At 44.2% G+C, this 24181-nt stretch overlaps 1 protein-coding gene across 1 annotated transcript in view; it reads left to right on the top strand.

Annotated features, from left to right (window-relative positions):
* Positions 1-24181, top strand: part of flt4 (fms related receptor tyrosine kinase 4) — a 240824-nt gene that overhangs the window by 204954 nt on the left and 11689 nt on the right. Inside the window, exons 17-25 of the mRNA XM_059650520.1 lie at positions 2792-2927; positions 3014-3118; positions 10902-11015; positions 17699-17787; positions 18491-18644; positions 19920-20014; positions 22182-22304; positions 23753-23864; positions 23952-24051. Coding sequence (XP_059506503.1) covers positions 2792-2927; positions 3014-3118; positions 10902-11015; positions 17699-17787; positions 18491-18644; positions 19920-20014; positions 22182-22304; positions 23753-23864; positions 23952-24051 — 1028 coding nt within the window. The remainder of the gene's footprint in view (positions 1-2791; positions 2928-3013; positions 3119-10901; positions 11016-17698; positions 17788-18490; positions 18645-19919; positions 20015-22181; positions 22305-23752; positions 23865-23951; positions 24052-24181) is intronic.

The raw sequence follows: 24181 nt of genomic DNA, 5'->3' as shown, positions 1-24181 counted from the left end.
CCCTGACAGTGCTGCACTCCCTCAGCACTGACCCTCTGACAGTGTGGCACTCTCTCACCACTGACCCTCTGACAGTGCAGCACTCCCTCAGTACTGACCCTCTGACAGTGCGGCACTCCCTCAGTACTGACCCTCTGACAGTGCGGCACTCCCTCAGTACTGACCCTCTGACAGTGCGGCACTCCCTCAGTACTGACCCTCTGACAGTGCGGCACTCCCTCAGTACTGACCCTCTGACAGTGTGGCACTCCCTCAGTACTGACCCTCTGACAGTGTGGCACTCCCTCAGTACTGACCCTCTGACAGTGCGGCTGTCCCTCAGTACTGTCCCTCTGACAGTGCAGCACTCCCTCAGTACTGACCCTCTGACAGTGTGGCACTCCCTCAGTACTGACCCTCTGACAGTGCGGCACTCCCTCAGTACTGACCCTCTGAAAGTGCAGCACTCCCTCAGTGCTGACCCTCTGACAGTACAGCACTCCCTCAGTACTGACCCTCTGACAGTGCAGCACTCCCTCAGTACTGACCCTCTGACAGTGTGGCACTCTCTCACCACTGACCCTCTGACAGTGCAGCACTCCCTCAGTACTGACCCTCTGACAGTGCAGCACTCCCTCAGTACTGACCCTCTGACAGTGCAGCCCTCCCACAGCACTGACCCTCTGACAATGCAGCACTCCCACAGACTGACCCTCTGACAGCGCAGCACTCCCTCAGTACTGACCCTCTGACAGTGTGGCACTCCTTCAGTACTGACCCTCTGACAGTGCTGCACTCCCTCAGTACTGACCCTCTGACAGTGCGGCGCTCCCTCAGTACTGACCCTCTGACAGTACAGCACTTCCTCAGTACTCGCCCTCCAACAGTACAGCACTCCCTCATTCATGCATTGAAGATGTAAGCCTAAATTTCTATGTTCAAGTCTCTGGATTGGGACTCAAATGCATGACTTTCCAATTTAAAATGGGAGGACCATCCACTGAGCTACACCTGAAACAAGGTCAAGCTCAAACCTTTAAGATCCACCTCCACTTCCTGACCTATCTGAAACAGCGTGTCAGATTCTGGATAACTGCAGTAAAACAAGGACGTACTAGAAATCTCGGATAGTTTGGCAGCACCTGTGGAGAGAGAAGCAGAGTGAAATAAATTCATTGAATTGAAACATTAACTCTTTCATGAGGAGACATCCTTATTTTGAGGTCAACTACCCAAACACCTTCTGTGGCAGTCACTTCTGTCCCTCCATGTGACTCTACCAACTACCCCCTCCCATCTGATGGAGGGTGAGAAGGCAGCCTACACTTACTTACCTATCTGAAGGTCTGCTAATCTGCAGATTTCAGACAACTGATGTAGGTCGAATGTTTTCACAGTGTATTTTGAACAATGTACCTAAGATTTACTAATTATTTACTTATGGGTTTACGACTAAACTGATACCAAACTATCCATTCCCATAAACTGCCAGATCCTTTGCTAAATTAGTCCATGCCACCTGCTCTGTTATGCTCCCAGTCCAAGTCTCAATTGAATGGAAAGAGTGACTGACTTAGTTCACTGGTGTTCCCTCCTTTGTCCTCTCAGCTGTACCGTACCATGTAGATTAAAGGGTTAGTAGTCAAATAGCCAACTAAAGTCAGTTGTGATGTAAGAGATCACATGACAGCAGACTATGGCAAGAGGTAATTCTGCGTTCGGTCTCATGCTAAGCTTGGTAGAGCCGATAATTAGCAGAATTTTAAATAAAGATGTTGCCATACCAACAGCCTAGAGTCTGGTAAGTTCTCTTGATCCAGTCAAGGAAACAATCTCTTCTAACAGCGACCATCACAAATGCAGACACCAGAGCTAAACCTTCACTTTAGTGAAACCATGACCCCAGACCCTAACCCACGGAGGAGGGGAAACCACATGTACCTATTGGCCATAAATGCCCTTCCTGGAGGTTAACTCAGTATCCAGAGCTACCCTATAGGGCTGAATGCAATGGAATCCATCTCATTCTGGGACAGAAACACTATCCGTGGGTTAGCAATCAACTCTGTCCTGTTGCCAACCCTCGCTGTGTGTTAGTCAGTTTACAGACACCTTAATCCAGTCAACAGGAGTGTTTGGAGGCAGGCTTGAACCCTCTCAACGTGGTTAATGGGTGCATACTGGTAATGTCCCTTAACAAGTAATGTAGAGGTCCAGGTTAATGCTCTGGTGACAAGAGTTCAAATCACACTGTAGCAGTTGGTGAAATGCAGTTAATAAAATTTGGAACATATACATGTGTGCATGATTGTTGGAAAAAGTCTATAAAATTCACTTACGTTCTTTACACCACCTCTACTTGGACCTGCGTACAAGTGACTCCAGGACTCCAACAACAAGGGTGACTCTCAGTTGCTCCATGAAATGGACAAGCAGGCCATTCGATTCCAGGGTAATTAGGGATGGGCAACAAATGCTGGCCCACCCACCCCACAAAAGAATACAGAAGCAATGAAACCTCTGAGGATGCACATGAGTTAAACGCCTACCCTTATTCACCCTTGGTTCTTGATCACTACCCAAAGATTCTACAGTTCATAGTAATTGCAGAAATTCCAAGTTAAGATGTGTGATGGTCCACAAGGTGCAATAGCAGTCCTGTATTCTGTGGTTAATCTCACAATGGTGATGGGTTATTGGGCCTGGAGGGGTAGGACCACCAAATCTTTATCAGCAACTTCAACACTGGAGGAGAAGAAATTTGCTTTGCATTGTAATAGCTGAGAATCTGACGTGATGGTTTCTATTCCAGACTAGTCCAGCTGATATTAAAACTGGATACTTGTCGATAATCATGGATCCAGATGAGATCCCATTGGATGAGCAGTGCGAATACCTGCCCTATGATTCCAGCAAGTGGGAGTTCCCCCGGGATAGGCTTCGGCTTGGTGAGACCCTCTCAGCTCCTGCAGACAAGTTGTTCATACGTAATTAACACATCACTAAATCCTTGATTCCTGCTGTGTGCTTTCAGGCAAAACTCTGGGTCATGGAGCATTTGGAAAAGTTGTGGAAGCCTCCGCTTTCGGAATTGACAAAAGCAGCAGCTGTAAGACCGTGGCTGTGAAAATGCTAAAAGGTAAGGCTGCCCATCGCAAGTGGGGCTGGCGTGGAGGTATTTCTGTTGGGGAAGACACTGAAGTGATGGTAACGTCACTGGACAAAAAAATAGAAATTGCTAGAAAAGCTCAGCAGGTCTGGCAGCGTGGAGAGAAAACAAAGTTAACATTTCAGAGTAGGGCCGATCAGGGATAGCATAGGGAACTTGTGTGTGGAGCCTGAGGAGGTAGGGGAAGCCCTAAATGAGTTTTTTGCTTCTGTCTTTACGAAAGAAACGACCTGTGTAGTGAATGAAACCTTTGAAGAGCAGGTGTGCATGCTGGAATGGATAGAGATAGAGGAAGCTGATGTACTGAAAATTTTGTCAAACATTAAGATTGACAAGTCGCCAGGCCCAGATCAGATTTGTCCTCGGCTGCTTTGGGAAGCGAGAAATGCAATTGCTTCGCCACTTGCGAAGATCTTTGCATCCTCGCTCTCCACTGGAGTCGTACCTGAGGACTGGAGAGAGGCAAATGTAATTCCTCTCTTCAAGAAAGGAAATAGGGAAATCCCCGGCAATTATAGACCGGTAAGTCTCACGTCTGTCGTCTGCAAGGTGTTAGAAAGGATTCTGAGGGATAAGATTTATGACCATCTGGAAGAGCATGGCTTGATCAAATACAGTCAACACGGCTTTGTGAGGGGTAGGGCATGCCTTACAAACCTTATCGAGTTTTTTGAGGATGTGACTAGTAAGGTTGATGAGGGTCAAGCTGTGGATGTGGTGTATATGGACTTCAGTAAGGCATTTGATAAGGTTCCCCATGGAAGGCTCATTCAGAAGGTCAGGAGGAATGGGATACAGGGGAACTTAGCTGCTTGGATACAGAATTGGCTGGCCAACAGAAGACAGCGAGTGGTAGTAGAAGGAAAATATTCTGCCTGGAAGTCAGTGGTGAGTGGGGTTCCACAGGGCTCTGTCCTTGGGCCTCTACTGTTTGTAATTTTTATTAATGACTTGGACGAGGGAATTGAAGGATGGGTCAGCAAGTTTGCAGACGACACAAAGGTCGGTGGTGTCGTTGACAGTGTAGAGGGCTGTTGTAGGCTGCAGCGGGACATTGACAGGATGCAGAGATGGGCTGAGAGGTGGCAGATGGAGTTCAACCTGGATAAATGCGAGGTGATGCATTTTGGAAGGTCGAATTTGAAAGCTGAGTACAGGATTAAGGATAGGATTCTTGGCAGCGTGGAGGAACAGAGGGATCTTGGTGTGCAGATACATAGATCCCTTAAAATGGCCACCCAAGTGGACAGGGTTGTTAAGAAAGCATATGGTGTTTTGGCTTTCATTAACAGGGGGATTGAGTTTAAGAGTCGTGAGATCTTGTTGCAGCTCTATAAAACTTTGGTTAGACCGCACTTGGAATACTGCGTCCAGTTCTGGGCGCCCTATTATAGGAAAGATGTGGATGCTTTGGAGAGGGTTCAGAGGAGGTTTACCAGGATGCTGCCTGGACTGGAGGGCTTATCTTATGAAGAGAGGTTGACTGAGCTCGGTCTCTTTTCATTGGAGAAAAGGAGGAGGAGAGGGGACCTAATTGAGGTATACAAGATAATGAGAGGCATAGATAGAGTCGATAGCCAGAGACTATTTCCCAGGGCAGAAATGGCTAGCACGAGGGGTCATAGTGTTAAGCTGGTTGGTGGAAAGTATAGAGGGGATGTCAGAGGCAGGTTCTTTACGCAGAGAGTTGTGAGAGCATGGAATGCGTTGCCAGCAGCAGTTGTGGAAGCAAGGTCATTGGGGTCATTTAAGAGACTGCTGGACATGCATATGGTCACAGAAATTTGAGGGTGCATCCATGAGGATCAATGGTCGGCACAACATTGTGGGCTGAAGGGCCTGTTCTGTGCTGTACTGTTCTATGTTCTATGTTCTATGTTCTAGGTCGAGTGACCCCTTAGAACACTGGGTTCTGAGGAAGGGTCACTCGACCCGAAATGTTAACTCTGATTTCTCTCCACAGGCACTGCCAGACCTGCTGAGCTTTTCCAGCAATTTCTGTTTTCATGTACTGTTCTATGTTCTATGTTTCTGATTTACAGTATCCGCAGTTCTTTTGGTTTTTGTGATGTCTCTGGGCATTGGTAAGTCACAGAACTCAGGCTAAAGCAGATTGTATAACTCAGATGAGTAAGGGTAACATGGAAGATGGATTTGTAGAGTGTACCAGGGATTTTTTAGAGCAGTACGCTGCAGAATCTGTATGGGAACAGGCTATTTTAGAACTAGGAATGTGTAATGATGCATGATCACTAAGAAATCTCAGTTAATGATCCTCTAGGGTGTAGTGATCACATAATGGTAGAATTTCAAATATAATTTGCAGGACAGCAAATCAAATCTCAAGCCAGTGTCCTTAACTTAAAAAGGAGCAATTAAGAGGTATGAATAAAGAGTTGTTTAAAGCAAGATGAGAAAATAGACTAAAGGGAAAATCTGTATCAGACATTTAAGCAGATATTTCATAATGCTTAGCAAGAATTTATTCCAATCAAAATGAGTTGCATCCTCTGAAATTAAAGGAAGTAGCTACAGAAATACTGGATACTTGAAATTTTCCAAGAATACTTAGATTCTCAGTTAAAAAGGGGTGTCAAAAGTAGCTAACTGTAGACCAGAGATAAAAGGAACTGTCAATGCTGGAGAATCTGAGATAACAAGGTGTAGAACTGGATGAACACAGCAGGCCAAGCAGCATCAGAGGAGCAGGAAAGCTGACGTTTCAGCTCTGGACGTCTGAAAGGACCTCTGAAGAAGGGTCCCGACCCAAAACATCAGCTTTCCTGCTCCTCTGATGCTGCCTGGCCTGTTGTGTTCATCCAGCTCTACACCGTGTTATTTCTGACTGTAGATCAGTTAGCTTAATGTCTGTTCTTGAGAAAATGTGAGAACTCATTATAAAGATTGTAAGAGCAATGTGTTTAGAAATACAGAGTATGATCCAGCAGAAACAGCATGGCTTCACAAAGGGGAAATTACACCTGGCAAACGTATTAGAATTCTTTGAATAGGTAACAAGTGGGATAGATAAAGGGGAAGTTGTGGACGTCATGCCTTTGAATTTTCAGAAGGCATTTGTTGAGGTGCCACATATTAGGCTATTTAATAAGATAGAATCCCTTGGTGTAGGAAATAGTATATTAGCGCGGACAGAAGATTGGCAAATGAGTGGAAGACAGAGAGTTGGGATACGGGACGTATTTTCAGGATGGTAACCTATAACTACTGGAGCACTGCAGGGATCAGTGCAGGTGTCACAATTATTCACAATACACATTGTTGACTTGGGTGAAGGAAGAGATTATATTAGAGCTATGTTTGCAGATGACATGAAAATAGGAAGGCAAGTGGTGAGGTTCACATGAAGTGTCTGCAGAGGGATAATAGACAGGTTAGTTGAGTGGGCAAAAGCTTGTCAGGTAGACAGTAGCTTCAGTAATAGTCGAACTGCAGATGCTGGAGAAGGGTCTAGGCCCGAAATGTCAGCCTTCCTGCTCCTCTGATGCTGCTTGACCTGCTGTGTTCATCCAGCTCTACACCGTGTTATCTCAGTAGCTTCAGTAAGGTGGTCACACCGCAGGTACAGTCAAGTAGATGGGTGACCACCAAGAGAGGTAGGCAGGTAGTGCAGGAGTCTCCTGTGGCTATCCTCATACACCGTTTTGGATTCGGTTGCCGGGGAGTAGCCTCTCAGAGGAAAATGTCATCTACAATCAGGCTTTTGGCATCACAACTGGCTCTGCTGTAAAGTAGGGTATGGCAAAGTCCAAGAGAGGGATTGTGAGAGGGGACTGTCTAGTCAGGGGAACAGCCAAGCATTTCTGGAGGTGCCAGTGTCAAGGATGTCTTGGAGCGGTTGCAGCAAATTCTCAAAGGAAGTGTGAGCAGCCAGAGGTCATTGGTACCAATGACGTGGGGAGAAGAAGAAATGAGGCCCTCCAGAGTGAATATGGGGAGTTAAGCAGGAGGTTAAAAAGGCAGGACCTCAAGTGTAGTAATCTCTGGATCACTCCCAGTGCCACGTGCTAGTGAGAATAGGAGTAGGAGGGTAGAGCAGATAAATGCTTGGCTGAGGAGCTGGTGCAGGGGCAGCGATTCAGATCATTGGGATCTCTTCCTGGGCAGAAGGAATGAGTTGCACCTGAACTGGGAGGGGGGCCAATATCCTAGCAGGATGTTTTGCTGGAGCCACTTGGGAGGCTTTAAATTAGTCTGGCAGGGGTGGTGAGACCCTTGTCAGGAGTGAGACAAGAATGTAGGTTGAGGCTGGTAGGGAAGCTAAAGAAAATGATATATAGGGCAGGCAAGGGCATTTCAAAGTATTAAAATGCATTTATTTCAATGCCAGAGGCCTGACAGATAAGGCAGATGAACTCAGGGTATGGATGGGATTATGGGATTGGGGTATAATATTACAGAAACAAGCTGAGGGAGGGTCAGGACTGGCAGCTCAAATGTTCTGGAATACAGTTGCAGTAGGAAAGATAGAGGGGAGGCAAGAGAGGAGGATGAGTGGTATTTTTGATTAGGGCAACATCACAGCAGTTACTTCGAGACGATATTCCTAGGGGATCGTCCAGCGAAGCTAGGTGGGTAGAACTGAGAATTCAGAAGCAGGTGATCACTTTGATGGGATCGTACCCAACAGTTAGTGGGAAATGAAAGAGCAAATACGTAGGGAGATCGCAGATATAAGTAAGAATAATAGGGTTGTAACAGTTGGGGATTTTAACTTTCCAAACAGACTGGGGCTGTAATGGGGAGGAATTTGTTAAGTGTATTCGAGAAAACCTTCTCAATTGAATTATAAATAGTCCTACTAGAGAAGGGGCAAAAGTCAACCACCTCTTGGTGAATAAGACAGGGCAAATGACTGAGGTGTTAGTTGGTGAGCACTTTGAGACCAGTGACCATAATCCTACTAGTTGTAAAATAGTTATGGAAAAGGATAGGCCAGGTCCCAGTTAAAGTTCTAAATTGGTGCAAGGCTAATTTTGGCGGTATTAGACGGGAGCTTTCTAAAGTTGATTGTAGGAGGCTGTTCACAAGTAAAGGGGCATCTGTCAGGTAGGAGGCTTTCAAAAGCAAGGTAACAAGAGTTCAGGGACAGCGTGTTCCTGTAATTGTAAAGGGCAAGACTAGCAGCAGTAGGGAGCACTGGATGACTAGCGATGTTGAGGCTCTGGTCAAGAAAAAGAAGGAGACGTGTCAGGTGTAGACAGCTGGGATCGAGTGATTTATTTGAAAGGAGTACGCTACATAAGGAAATTGGGAGGGCAAAAAGGGGATGTGAGATAGTTAGGCAGACAAGGTTAAGCAAAATCCAAAGAGACTGTACAAGTGTATTAAAGACAAAAGAGTTACAATAGAGAGAATAGGAGAAAATTCAAGAACAACGAGGACATCTATGTGTGGAACTACAGGAGATGGTTGAGGTCCTAAGTGAATATTTTACACCAGTTATTTAGTGTGGAGAAAGACTTGGAAGCTAAAGAATTTGAGGAAACGAATAGTGATGCCTTGAAAAGGGTCCACATTACAGAAAAGAAAATGCTGGGGGTCTTAAAGCGCATAAAGGTAGATGAATCTCTGGGACCTAATCAAATGTATCTCAGGACATTGTGGGAAGCTAGTGAAGAAATTGTGGGGCCACTAGCAGAGATATTTATATCATCAACAGCCACAGTGAGGTGCTGGAAGACTGGGGGATGGCTAATGTTGTCCTTTTATTTAAGAAAGGCTGCAAGAAAAAGCCAGAAGCTACAGACTGGTGAGCCTGACATAAGTGGTGGGTAATTTATTGGGAGGAATTGTGAGAGGCAGGATCTACCTGCATTTGAAAAGGCAAGGAATGATTAGGGATGGTCAGCATGGCTTTGTGCATGGAAAATCATGTCTTGCTAACTTGCTTGACTTTTCTTAAGAGGTGACTGAAAAGATGGATGAAGGCAGAGTGGTAGATATTGTCTACATGGACTGTAGCAAAGCCTTCAACAATGTTCTACATGGTAGACTGGTTAGTAAGGTTAGATCATATGGGATCCAGGGAGAGCTAGCCAACTGGATACAAATTGGCTTGACAAAAGGAGACAGAGGGTAGTGGTAGAGGGTTGTTGTTCAGATTGGAGCCTGGTGGCTAGTGGTGTGCTGAAAGGATCGGTGCAGGGTCCGCTGTTGTTTGCCATTTATATAAACAATTTGGATGAGAATATGGGAGGCATGGTTTGTAAGTTTGTGGATGACACCAAAACTGATGTTACAGTGGACGCTGAAGAAGGTTATCATGGAGTCTTGATCAACTGGGCAAATGGGCCAAGGAATGGCAGATGGAGTTTAATTCAGACAAAATGCAAAGTGTTGCATTTTGGTCAGACAAACGATGGCAGAACTTACACAGTTAATGGTAGAGCCTGGGGAGTATTGTCAAACACAGAGACCTAGAGGATGCAGAAACATTTGAAACTGGCTTCACAGGTAGACAGGATGGTAAAGAAGGCATTTGGTATGCTGGCCTTCATCGATCAGAACATTGAGTACAGGACTTGAGATGTCATGTTGCGCTGTACAATACATTGGTAAAGCTATATTTAGCCATTGTGTGCAGTTCTGGTCGCCCTGCTATAGAAAGGACATTATTAAACTGGAAAGGATGTTAAAAAGATTTAAAGGATGTTACCGAGGCTAGAGGGTTTGAGTTAAAGGAGAGGCTGGATAGGCTGGGACATTTTTCCCTGGAGTTTTTGGGGCTGAGAGGTGACCCTATAGAGGTTTATAAATTCATGAGGGGCACAGATAAGATGAATTGCCAAGGTATTTTCCTGAGGGTGCGGGAATCCCAAATTATAGGGCATAGGTTTGGGTGAGAAGAGAAAGATTTAAAAGGGAGAAATAAATTATGCAGATACTGGAATCTGGACTGAAATCAAAAAGTGCTGGAAATCATAACAGTTCAGGCAGCATTCATGGAGAGAGAGGAATCTAATGTTTCAAGTCCAGATGACTCTTCATCAGAATTGACGCAAAGTTTATGCAATAGTGGGGAGTATTGGGAGAGACGTGCTGTTGATAGCAGATTAAGTGATCAGAATGTGAGAATGGCAGAACAATGATGTGTTTAACTGCCACACTGGTAAAAACAGACAGTCCCGCTGGGGTTATGGGAGGGGAGAGAAGACATGGTGACAGAGAATGCAACAAGTAAAGCTAAAAGAAGAAACGGGAGTGGGTTCACAATCTGAAGGTGTTGAACTCAATATTAAGTCCAGAAGGTTGTCACGTGCCGAGTCTGAAGATGAGATGTTCCTCTAGTTTGTGCTGTGATTCACTGGAGCACAGTAGCAGACCAAGGACATAGATGTGGGCAGGCAAGCAGCAAGCTGTGTTAAAATGACCAGCTTCAAGAAGGTGAGGGTAATGCTCATACATGGACCAGAAATGTTCTGCAAAGTGGTCACCCAGTCTGTGTGTGGTTTCTCCAATGCAGAGTAGGCCACAATAGGTGCAGCAAATGCAACAGACCAGATTGGAGCAGGTACAGATGAAATGCTGCTTCAACTGAAAAGACTGTTTAGGCCTTTGGGTGGTGAGCAGGGAGGAGGCGAAGGGGCCGGTGCTGTACCCTCTGCAGTTACAAGGAAGGTGCTGTGGGAAGGAGGGGTGGTAAGCTTGGGAAGCCTTGGTAGAAATGCTGTCTGTGGAGAGTAGTACTGGTACATTTTCAGGTTAAAATGGATGTGGACTCTCTCTTGTCTAGATGGAGCCACAGCAAATGAACACAAGGCACTGATGTCAGAACTGAAGATTCTCATTCACATCGGAAATCACCTCAACGTTGTCAATCTCCTGGGAGCCTGCACCAAAGCAAATGGTAAACAGTGACACAAAAAGCCATTGTGTATGCCCTGTCACTGGGGCATTGCATTCATTCTATCTGCATCTCTTCACATCGTTCATCCTGGCCCTGTTAACCATCACCCCAGGCTTACTGCCCCACATTAACTTCCCGTGCAGCAACACATGGCTTTTTAAATTCTCGGACATTCTTAAATTTCTCCCTTGCAACCCCCTTTATCTCAGAAATAATGCTACAAGCTCCAAGCTATCTGCGCACCTCTAACTCTGACATCTTGCACATCCGGATTTTAACCACTCAGTCATTGCTAGTCATGCCTTCGGCTGCCAAGACAAAAATGCTGAAATTTCTTCCCTGAGCCTCTCTGGGAAGAGCCTCTCATTATCCCGCTCGTCATGTTTAAGACATTGCTTATTATATAGGTATTGAGATTTCAGTCACCTGTCCTAGTATCACCTTACACCACATCTTGTTTGATAATTATTCCTGTCAAGTGCATTGGCTATTCTATGATATTAAAACTGTTGTTGTCCTAATTCAGGCATTCCCTATAATTTCAACATGTAAACATTACTGCAACTTTATCAGCGCATTGCCAGCTGGCCTGGTTTAGTTGATGATCACATCATAATTTTAAACACAAGACGGCAGCAGATTTTGGAAGGAATCTTCCATTGGCCACCCAGTCTCCACCATTTTCTGGGGAGAGAGTTCCAGATTTTTACCCACCTTAAAGTGAAAAATGCTTTCTGAGCGTCATCTGTGAACAGTCCAGAAGAACCTGAGTTCTGACAAAGTGCCACTGGACGTGAAACATTAACTCTGTTTTGTCTCTCTACAGATGCTGCCAGGCCTGCTGTATTTCTCCAGCTCTCTGTTTTTGCTTTAAATAGTGGACATAGCCTAACTAAGCCAGAGTTCTATTTTGAAAAGCCCTGGGGAAAAGTACTTTTAAAAAAAATCCATGAACTAAACAGCTTCCCCAATGCTGTTACAGGTCTCTCACTCTGACATCTAACCTCCACTGTGACTCAGGTGTTCCACCATCACTTATGCCCCTGCTTCCCAACTCCACCACTGTCATGTACCCTCTTTACTTACACAGATTTTGGCAGTGCTAGCACTTCTGCCCCAGATCTTCAGCGGGTTAAAACCTATGAGTATAGAAACTTGTCTATCATTGCATTCCCAGTGGATTAGTAGCCTACCTTTTTTTTAACCAACCACCTGATTGCTTTCCTGCAGCAAAGTAGGAGCTTGAATTGTTGCCAGTGTGTATGTACGTGCATCTGTGCAAGACAGAGATTGGGTGTGTGATTTTACTGATGGAGAAATTAACATATTTAACCTCACAGAGCAAGATCGAGCACACTTCCAATAACTCACAGTGTAAAATAATCAACCAATGTTTCTGCAATGTCAGATTTATTCTCAAAAGTATCATAGCTCAGACCATTGAGTGTAGGAGTTGAGATGTCATGTTGAGGTTGTACAGGATTTTGGTGAGGCCTCTTCTGGAGTACTGTGTCTTCTGGTCATCCTGTTACAGGAAACATATTATTAAACTGGAGAAGGTTCAGAAAAAATTTACCAGGTTATTGCTGAGAATGAAGGGTTCGAGTTACGAGAAGAGATTTGGACTTTTTTCACTGGAGTACAGGAGATTGAGGGGTGATCTTACTGAGGCTTATAAAATCATGAAGAGCATACATAAGGCGAGTGACAAGGGTCATTTCCCTAGGATGGGGAGTTGAAAGCTAGGGGTCATATTTTTAAGGTGAGAGGAGAATGGTTTTAAAAGGACATGATGGGCAGTTGTTTTACACAGAGATTGGTTTGTGTGTGGAATGAACTGCCAGAGGAAGTCTTGGATGCAGGTACAGTTTCACTGTTTAAAAGACATTTGAATAAGTACATGAATAGGAAATGTCTGGATGGATATGGGCCAAGTGCAGGCAGGTGGGACTACTTTAGTTTGGGAATATGGTTGGCATGGACTGAAGGGTCTTTTTCTGTGCTGTATGACTCTATGACTCTACGTCCACCACCTTTCAGGAAAAGAGTCCAAGACTCTCAACCCTCAGAAAAAAAAATCACCTCATCACTGAGTAAAAAGAGTTTTTAAATAGATTAGATTACCTACAGTGTGGAAACAGGCCCTTCGACCCAACAAGTCCACACCGCCCCTTGAAGCGGCCCATCCAGACCCATCCCCCCCATAACCCACACATCCCTGAACACTACGGGCGATTTTTTGCACAGCCAATACACCTAGCCTGCACATCTTTGGACTGTAGGAAGAAACTGGAGCACCCAGAGGAAACCCACGCAGATACAGGGAGAATGTGCAAACTCCACACAGACAGTCGCCCAGGCCTGGAATCGAACCCGGGTCCCTGGCACCGTGAAGCTGCAGTGCTAACCATTGAGCCACCAGTGAGGTTAAATAGTGAGACCACTCTCTCCGTGACTCCCTTGTTCGCTCCACACTGCCCTCCAACCCCACCACACCCGGCACCTTCCCCTGCAACCGCAGGAAATGCTACACTTGCCCCCACACCTCCTCCCTCACCCCTATCCCAGGCCCCAAGATGACATTCCACATTAAGCAGAGGTTCACCTGCACATCTGCCAATGTGGTATACTGCATCCACTGTACCCGGTGTGGCTTCCTCTACATTGGGGAAACCAAGCGGAGGCTTGGAGACCGCTTTGCAGAACACCTCCGCTCAGTTCGCAACAAACAACTGCACCTCCCAGTTGCAAACCATTTCCACTCCCCCTCCCATTCTTTAGATGACATGTCCATCATGGGCCTCCTGCAGTGCCACAATGATGCCACCCGAAGGTTGCAGGAACAGCAACTCATATTCCGTTTGGGAACCCTGCAGCCTAATGGTATCAATGTGGACTTCGCCAGCTTCAAAATCTCCCCTTCCTCCACCGCATCCCAAAACCAGCCCAGTTCGTCCCCTCCCCCCACTGCACCACACAACCAGCCCAGCTCTTCCCCTCCACCCACTGCATCCCAAAACCAGTCCAACCTGTCTCTGCCTCTCTAAACTGTTCTTCCTCTCACCCATCCCTTCCTCCCACCCCAAGGCGCACCTCCATCTCCTACCTACTAACCTCATCCCACCTCCTTGACCTGTCCGTCTTCCCTGGACTGACCTATCCCCTCCCTACCTCCCCACCTATACTCTCTCCACCTATCTTCTTTACTCTCCATCTTCGGTCCGCCTCCCCCTCTCTCCCTATTTATTCCAGTTCCCTGTCCCCATCCCCCTCTCTGATGAAGGGTCTAGGCCCGAAACGTCAGCTTTTGTGCTCCTGAGATGCTGCTTTGCCTGCTGTGTTCATCCAGCCTCACATTTTATTATTTTTAAATAGTGAGCTTAGTTCTAGATTCTTCCATACGAGGAAACAACCTCTCGACATCTACTTTGTGAAGATACCTGAGAATAAAAAACTCCTGAACTATGCACATCTGGGGAAATGATTTGTTCTTAGATTATGTCAGTTGCAAGTATTCCTCAAATCCTGTCTGGTTTGATGGCAGGACTCTACTTACATGTAGGATAGTCTGCTGTTTTAATCCAGGATATTTTTTGGGACTGCGAGAAGATGTTCCATTTTTCTGTCTGGTAAATAAAATAAGGATTCAACTAAAAACTAAAATCCCTCAGAATCTCATCTGTTTCAATAAAGGCTCTGCTTGCTCTTCTAAGCTCAGGCAAGTAGAGGGCTACCATGTCTAGCCTTTCTGTATAAGACAACGCCCCACCATTATATGTCCAGTCAATCTTCTCTGAACTCACTGGTACTGTGCACAGTATTCCAGACTTACTTTCCACCTTCCTATTAGCCAGCAAATCTTCTTTCCATGCCATTATGTGGGCAGAAATCACACAACACCAGGTTATAGTCCTACAGGTTTATTTGAAAACACAAGCTTTCACAGCGCTGCTCCTTTGTCAGGTGGTGGGAACGTAGCTCACAGACACAGAATTTATGAGTAAAACATCAAAGGGTCACACAAGTGATGTGAATGCATTAAACAAACTTAAGATGCTGTTAAATCAGTTAGAAGGTTTTAATTGATTAATATGTACATGTGAATCCCCGAATTTCTTTCAAGTTGCTGTCCCGAGAAAACTAAAGTATAAAGAATGGGTGATAATTTAGGTCAGAGAATGCATGTTAGATGTGAGGCCTTGTTTAGAGTCTGTTTTGTTTTTGTTTGGAGTCAGACTGGTTTCATTTCTAAAGTAGGAACTTATAAAATGACACATGAACTGACTGTCCATAAATTGTGTGCTTTTTGAATGAAATAGAATGCACCTGCGTATGCAAATTCACCCCATAGATTTATATGTAAGTGTGTATGTGTGTGAGAGAGTGAGTGGATATGTGTGAGGGATGGAGACAGAGAGAATGTGTGTGTGTGTGTGTCTGTGAGACTGTGTGTGTGTGTGTGTGTGTGAGACTGTGTGTGTGTGTGAGACTGTGTGTGTGTGTGCGTGTGTTTGTGTGTGTGTGAGAGAGAGAGGGAGAGAGAGAGAGAGAGTGTACATATGTGTGTGTGCAGGGGGTGCCTTCTGGAACTCACAAGTATCATACATTCACCAGTTCCCCTTTATCCAAAGCACATGTGACCTCCTCAAATAATTGCAACTATTGGTCGAACATGATTTCCCTTTCATCAACCATGTTTACTCGGCCTGAGTACCTTCAACTTTTCCAAGATCCTGTTGTAACTTATTTATTATAAACTGCTAACATTTTTCTCTGGCACATGTTAATACAACTGGCATGTATCTTCCTAATTTCTGTCTCCTTCCCATTTTGAATAATTGAGTAATATTCATTATTTTTCAAACCAATGGGACCATCCCTGAATTAAGGGAATTTTGAAAAAATCAACACATCATCTATCTCACTAGCTAATTCTTGTAAAATCCTAGGATAAAGTTCATCATAGGCATTTCATCCCACATCTTCAACAGCTTACTCAGTACCACTTCTCTGGTGATTGTTGTAATGATTTCTTCCCTTCCTCCCATCTCCTGATTTATGAATGCTTTCGAGCAATTATTTGTGTCCTTTATAACTAGGACTATTGCAAAGTACTTGTTCAATTTATCTTCCATTTCCTTATCATCCGTTATCAATTCTCCAACCTCACTTTCTGTAGGACTACTGCTCACTGAGTTAACTAATTTCTTCTTTGAATGTTTATAGAAATGCTTACCAATCATTTCTATACTTCTGACTCGATTTGCCTCGTACTTTAAATTTTCTCACTTTATTAATTTTTGGTAATTCTTTACTGTTTCTTTTATCCTTTCTAGTCTTCTAACATATCACCACTTTTTTCACAATGATATGCCGTTTCTTTAAGTTTGATACTATCTTTAACATTTCTGATTAATCACGGATAGTACATCTATGCCTCGGGATTGTGAGAACTGGTTGACAGCAGCAGCTGATGATGGGTGAGGTTCCCAGATAGTTCCTGGCCTTTTAAATGCATCTATTCCTAATTACTCTCAGGGAGTCAATAATCATTGTCTGTTGGACTTCACACTGAACCTCATTTGAACAAAGAGGTTTTTGTTATTAGTAATGAGGGACTGTGTGATCCATTTGTATCCAAATGCATCACAAATTATTTATTGCCTTTTAATTCTGGTGAACTATAACAAAGTCTTTGCTTCCTTTTCTGATGAGAACCTGGAATAATAGCATACATTCATTTAAATATAGCTTCATACTAGAACATTCCATTGAAATCTATTCATGTGAAGAAAATATTTTCATCAGGGAAGGATATTGTGGCCTTGGATAGAGTGCAATCTAGAGTTACGAAAATGATATCTAAACTCCAAGGATTAAATTGTGAGGATGGATGCAAACTAGGATTATTATGACCAAAATTTAGAAGATTAACAGAGTGATTTGTTCACAGTTTTCAACATATTAAGACAAACAGATGAATTTGATTGAGATAAATTATTACTGTTAGTTGGAGAGTCTAGGATTAAGAATCAAAATGTTAGGGCCAAACATCTTTATCTCAGAGTTGAAATGTCTAATATAAGGGGGTATGCATTTAAGGTGAGAGGTGGAAAGTTGAAAGGAAATGTGAGGGGCACGTTTTTTACACATAGTAGGAGTCTGCAAAGCACTGCGACGGGTAATGGTGGAGGCAGACATGATAGGGCATTTAAGGGACTTTTTGGTAAGCACATGAGCATGCAAGAAATGGAGGGATTTGCTCCAAGGGCAGGCAGAAGGGTCTAGTTTAATTTAGCATCATGTTTGGCACAACACTGTGGGCCAAAAGACCTATTCCTGTGCTGTGCTTTTCTGTGTTCTATTTAAGCGGCCAAATTAAGAAACACATCTATAAACAACAGGTGGTCGGAGTTTGTGCAGACAGCAGTTGATATGAGATGAATTGTTCCTTTTAGAATTGAGATTAATAGATTTCTCTTACTCAATTTAGTTCAGGGTTAAGGAGTCAGGCCATAGGCCATCCATGATGTCGGTGACTTTTGGAATAGGCTCATGAGCTGTTCTTCTTGTCACCTTTTCTAGCTCCTAAAATGTCTAAAACTGCCAAAATTGTAGTACGGTTAAGGATCAAACTGTAATGTTGTGGGTTATTTGACACTGCTTATTCTGTACTGTTTCAGGTCCTTTGATGGTGATTGTTGAATACTGCAAGTATGGAAACCTTTCAAATTATTTGAGAAGCAAGCGTGAAGATTTTATACCATACAGGGTAATATTACTGGACTTCCATCCATCTCCCTGTAACTTCACTGAGCTAATAAAAGCCCGATTCCCCGTCTTCATCTTTATCCTTTATTAAGACCTCAAAGTCTCTTGGATCTTCCATTCTCCATTAGGGAATGGTATTTTCTTTTGCCTTTACTCTTTTGTGCAATCTAGAGAATCATTAGCAAAGCCAGAATTATTTCTCTTGAATTGAGTAGTTTGCTTGGGCATTTCTGAGGGCAGTCAATCACATTGCTATGGGGCTAGAGTAAGGCAGATATGCAAGGACAGCATATTTCGCTCTGTAATGGACATCAGGTGGCCTTTCACAGTTATTACCAATGGTTTCATGGTCATTGTTACTGAAACTAGCTTATAATTCCAGACTCAGCGATCAAGTTTAAATACACCAGCTGTAGTGGGCCCATGTCCCCATAGCATTAACCTGGGCTTCTGGATTCACAGGCCAATGACATTACTGCCACCCACTACATCTCCCTTGTGAGGGATATGGAGCATAGTTGGGTAAATGAAGCTGAGGTATGAATCAGCCATGTTCTAATTCAGTAGCAGAACAGGATTGAGGAGCTGAATGGCCTGCTTTGTCTCCTCATGCTCCTAAGCCTGTTTGATGGTACAGTGTGGAGGGCACTTTACTGTCTATACCAGAGCTCTCTAGGTTTGATTAAATTACTGTTGTGCTGCAGGAGCGGGTTCCAAAAATGAGGACTCAGGTGATCTCAATGGTGGAAGTAGTGAAAGGACTGGACAACAGGAGTCGGACATGCACCAGTGTGAATGCAATCTGTAAACGAGCAGCCATGGAGAAAATCCTTTGTCATCCTGAGGAGTTGGTGGAAGGTGAGAATCACTCACACTGTGTTTTAAATGATCAGATATTAGAATGGCGGTCAAAAACCTTGAAAGTAAATGGGAAAAAGATACTTACTCAGGAACCCCATTCCTTGTTATGAAAGACTCCAAACAATGGTGCTCAAGTTATCAGCACAAGAGACCAATGGAATGCAGTGACAATTGGATTTGTAGCTGATGCAAGCCATGTTTGAGGGTCATCGGGAGAAGGTAGGTAGTTGGCAAAGCCAACATTTATTTCACATCCCAACTACCACTGCGGAGGTGATAGTGAGTCACTTACAACCAAATAGCAATAGACAGTAGTTAAGAATAAACCATTTTGGTGTGAATCTGAAGTTTCAGGTGGGTCAGACTGGGTCCGGATGGTAGATTCCCTTTCCTGCACAGTAATACTGAACCAGATAGATTTTGCACAGATTCCTGATTGGTAATAATAAGACAAGATTTTCTTCCAGAGGTTTGAGTTTGAATTCTTCCAGTGGCTATGGTAGGGTTTGAACTTATGTTCCCAGAGTATTTGTCTGTGCCTCTGGACTACTAGTCTATTAATGTAGTGTGGGTAGGTGGGATTGAGAAAGATGGGAAGAAGGTCGGGTTGAAGGAGATGGAAATAAGATCAGGATGCTGGGTTGAAGGATATAAGGAGAAAGTGGGGCTGAAGGATATTGGGAGGAATCCAGGAAGTGGAGTTGAGGAAAGTGGGGGCATGGGCTTGAGGATTATGGGGAGAGATTGGGGTTGAGGGATCTGAAAAGAAGGTCGGGAGATGGGGTTGAGGGATATAGAGACATGGTCAGAAAGTGGGGTTGAGGGAAATGAGGAGAAGGTGGCAAGCCGGTTTGTAAGATTGGCAACTCCGTGTTGTAATAGAGAACCATATTATTCCCAGATAACACAGTCTGAAGCTGGATGAACACAGGAGGCCAAGCAGCATCTGAGGAGCAGGAAAGTTTGACGTTTCGGGTCGAGACCCTTCTTCAGAAATGGTTTAACCCCACTGCAAAATCATTTCTGAAGAAGGATCTCGACCCGAAACGTAAAACTTTCCTGCTCCTCTCATGCTGCTTGGCCTGCTATGTTCATCCAGCCTCACACCTTGTTATCTCGGATTCTCCAGCATCAGCAGTTCCTATTATCTCTGTAACAGTATTATTCCCATATGGGGTGGGCAGCATTCAGTGTTGTGGCTGAGGGCTTCTGGACTAGAGCTTCCTGGATTTGCCTAAATAAAGACAAGATCTTCTGTTTTCCCTCTGACAGTTGACGACCTCTGGCAATGCCCTCTGACCTTAGTGGACCTTATCTGCTACAGCTTCCAAGTTGCTCGGGGGATGGAGTTCCTGGCATCCAGAAAGGTGAGGTTTCCAAATTTGTTGGCTGACGCTAGCACGATTCAGTGGACACTGTCCAGGTTCTCTTACTTCACCCAGTGTCTTTCCTGGCCTTTACTGTGTCTGTTGATCTGTAGCTATTTCCAAAGGGAATGAGAAAAGTATTTGAAGAAAGATTCAGAGATGTATGGAGAAAGAACAGAGAATACCTATGAACAGGCATGGACAGGATGGGCTAATGGCCTCCAGCTGCTACCGTGCTGTAATGTTGTCTGATTTGAGTGTTGGGCTGGAGGAATAATTGTAGGTGCTCAGTAGCAACATCAATACACGTTCCCCTTCCTGCAGGGTTCAGCAGCAGGAACAGTCAGCCATCAGCAGTGTAACTCAGTGTTGCTAGGTCTCATTCTTCTAAAGCAGGTATTGCTATTACTTGGGGCATCTTACAATAGTAATCCTCACATCAAAAACTGTTTAACTGGCTGTGTAGCACTTATGAATGTCCTGAGGCCACGAAAGGCATTGAAGATAATCTTTCCATTTGTTCCTTCCATCCTTTACTTCTTTCTGCTGCGTGCATTTGCAAATTTCTTTGTGGGTTGACTTGCATAATCAGAGAAGAGATTCTTAAATAACCCTCCACTGCCCCCTACTGCTAGCTGTAGAAAACACATGAAGATTTAGTGGGGAAAATTATTCCTGCCTGTCTGATTTGTTTTTTGCTGGTTATTGGATATTGCTGTTCAGAACAACACTAATTTGAAAGTAACTGCCTCTCTCTGAGGCCACACACTTTGCAGCAATTAACTAATCTCCTGAATCCCCAGTGCCTGCCCACCATCTACACAAGTCAGCAGTGTGATGGAATACTTCCCACTTATCTGGATCACTGCAGCTCCAACAGCTCTGAAGAAGCTCAACACAGTCCAGGTGAAAGCAGCCTGCTTGGCACTACCTTCAATATCCACTAACACTGGTCCTGTCTGAGGTCTACAAGTATCGTTGGCCCCTTCAGCCATCCACTGGACCCTGCTCTGCTACACAACTGAGCTCCCACTTGGCGATGGGATGCCAGACTGTCCGGAAAGTGAGCAGAGAAGCAGCCAGGAATTTCACCTCACTGTGGCCTTGCCCAAAAAGGGGAGTGATTTTAACATCCAGCAGAGTGTACACCCTTCTGTGCTGAAGAATCTAAACCCTGTGTGCTTTCCATTATTGTCTTCATAACACTGCCCTTGTTAGATGTTCGCTGAGTAAGGATATCCAGTGATTTGGAGCAGTGTTGAGTAAACAAAGCTATTGCAGGCTGAAAAGCTTCAAAAGCGAACTCGCTTTGAAATTGTAAGGCAATGAGCCATTTCATCCAGCAGGTCCAATGTTTATACTTGACACAAGACATCTCCAACCTCCAGTGTATCCTTCTATTCTTTTCTCCGTCAGCTGCTCCTTGTGCTGGTGTATTCCACATTCTCATCACTCTCCGAGTAAATATGTTTCTCCTGTAACTCCTACTAGATTTAAAAAAGACATGAGGGGAAGCTTTTTTTACACATAGGGTGGTTCGCAGGTGGAACGAACTTCCTGAGGAAGTGGTGGATGTGGGTACAGTTATAATGCTTAAAAGACACTTAGATAAGTGCAGGAATAGAAAGGGTTTGTTTGTAGAGATATGGGTCAGGAGCAGGCAAGTGGGACTAGATTAGTTTGGGATTATGGTCAGCATGGACTGATTGGACCAAAGGGTCTGCTTCCATGCTGTATTAATCCATGACTGTTGTTGACCCTCAGATACTTATGGTGTCTATTTTTGCACTCACATAAGTGGAACCGTTTTCTTTATATTTGTGCAATCAAACCGCATCATGATATTATGGGGATTAATAGTGGGTCACCTCTTCTTTTCTGGAGTAAAGATTCCTAGCCTGTTCAGTCTATCCCTTTCCTTGCCTCCTCTGCAGTGTTTTAATTTTTTCACAGCATCAAGAGTGTTATCAGACAAATTGAGTTGAGAAACTGCCACCCTGTGTTAAAAGACACCACATGCAGTTTTTTTACCCAGGGCAAGCATCATCGTCATTCCCCATTCCTCTCCCCACCGCTGCCCCCAACCAGCAGACAGGTGGTCGAGACAAAATTCATCCCCAATCTCTGAAGCTTTGCTGCATATTGAACGACAGGAACCTGTGTTCAGTGTATTCACAGAGACCTGGCAGCTCGCAACATTCTCCTGTCTGAAAACAATGTGGTGAAGATCTGTGATTTCGGCCTCGCCAGAGACATCTACAAGGATCCTGATTACGTGCGAAAAGGGAATGTAAGTAGCTATGCCTGAGGTTATATAAGGGCTAGGGAGCAAAACTGGAGTTAAAGTACAGTAAAGGTTATGATTAAATTGAATGGCTTCCTCCTATTTGTATTATGTCATTGTAGACTTTGGATTTGTAGCTGCCAATGAGACAAAAACTCCTGGGGATGGAGGTTTGCCCCCAACAATAATGTTGGGGCTTCAAAATAGATTTTTCACCTTGACTGCTAAGATTTTTTTTCGTGAGGATTCATATAGGAATAATAATTACATTTTCTTTTAAAGAAAGGTTGCCTAGAGTGAGATGGCTAGATGTTTATTGAGTAAAGCCATTGATAGGGCCAGCTAGCTCAGTTTCCGAGGTGCAGAAGAATATCAATAACTTGGATTCATTTCCTATTTTGGCTGAGGTAATGTCGTCCTGGCACGTAGTGATATTTTGGCTTGAAATGTGATTAAAAACTCTTTGAAGGTGACAGTACCACATACAGAGAAAGGCACCAAGGGTTACCTAACCAAGATGGGTAAATGGGGTCCCCTTCCCCTCCCCTATTTCTGAAGAAGGGTCTAGACCCGAAACGTCAGCTTTCCTGCTCCTCTGATGCCGCTTGGCCTGCTGTGTTCATCTAGCTCCACAACTTGTTATCTGTGATACAGACCAACTGTGATTTAATTGAGTGACAAAACAGGCTCAGGCTTCCTCCTGTTCCTATGTAATGTGAGTGTATTATGCTTTGGAGAAACAATCTGGGGGTTTCCTTGTCTCTTGTCTGAGTTTGGTGCAGATGAATTGATCAGCATTGCTGTTCTGATTATTCACATATCATACAACTACCAGAATAGTAGATGACGATTTGGATGATCACTGAGAATATCAATAAATAATCAAGAGAATATGAGTTCTAGTCTCACCACAGCAGTTTGGGAATTGGATTTTTGAAAAAAATATGTGAATCAAGAAGCTGATCTCAGCGAAACTGAGCAAGAAGCTTTAGGATTGCTGGTTTAGAAAAATAATTTGACTGGTTCACACTCAACTCAAAACAAACCCAACTGGTACTTCAGAGAAGGAAACCTTACCCATTCTGACAGAGCAACATAATTGACTCTAAACTACTCTGTGGCCGAATGGCTAGAGATTCTGGTTATCAAATTAGCAGCAGTTCAAGCAGGTCCATCACCATCTTCTCAGGGCACATAGCCATGGTTCAATAAGTACAAATCATGCCAGCAAAGACCATATGGCAAGACTGCACTTTGAATCTAACCTGTGCCATACTTGCCCTGGGAGGGCAGTGTGGAACAAGCTTTACTCTGGATGTAATCCATGTTATACTAGCCCTGGGAGTATTTGACCTTTTCCTAATCAAGTTTTGATAAAGCACATTAGTGGATTTTAGCAAATTTAAGTTGTCAGCCAAAGTATTGTAACTTCTGATTTTTACGTTTTGTTACAGGCTAGACTCCCGCTCAAGTGGATGGCTCCTGAGAGCATTTTCGATAAGGTCTACACCACTCAGAGTGATGTGTGGTCATTTGGGGTCCTCCTATGGGAGATCTTTTCTCTGGGTGAGCAGAAATTACTGCTCAGGACTTGGCTAAATGTGGCCATCAGTGAGCCTATCATTATCTTACTGACCTCTTGTTTTCTTTCAGGTGTCTCTCCCTATCCCGGAGTCCAGATTAATGAGGAATTCTGCCAGAAACTGCGGGAAGGCACCAGGATGCGGGCTCCGGAATATGCTACAGCAGAAATGTAATGGGGATACCTCTGGATCCTTAGTCATTCTGGGATTAAAAGGGTTAAATGAAGTGACCAGTCTTCAAAGACAAAACTAGTATTCTATTGAGTAGAACAGATTAAGGGATGATTTAACTGAGCTGAT

Source organism: Stegostoma tigrinum, chromosome 13 (assembly GCF_030684315.1).
Source record: "Stegostoma tigrinum isolate sSteTig4 chromosome 13, sSteTig4.hap1, whole genome shotgun sequence".
Taxonomy (NCBI): domain Eukaryota; kingdom Metazoa; phylum Chordata; class Chondrichthyes; order Orectolobiformes; family Stegostomatidae; genus Stegostoma; species Stegostoma tigrinum.
The sequence above is the reverse complement of the archived record's forward strand: the minus strand, read 5'-3'. Positions and strand labels throughout refer to the sequence as shown.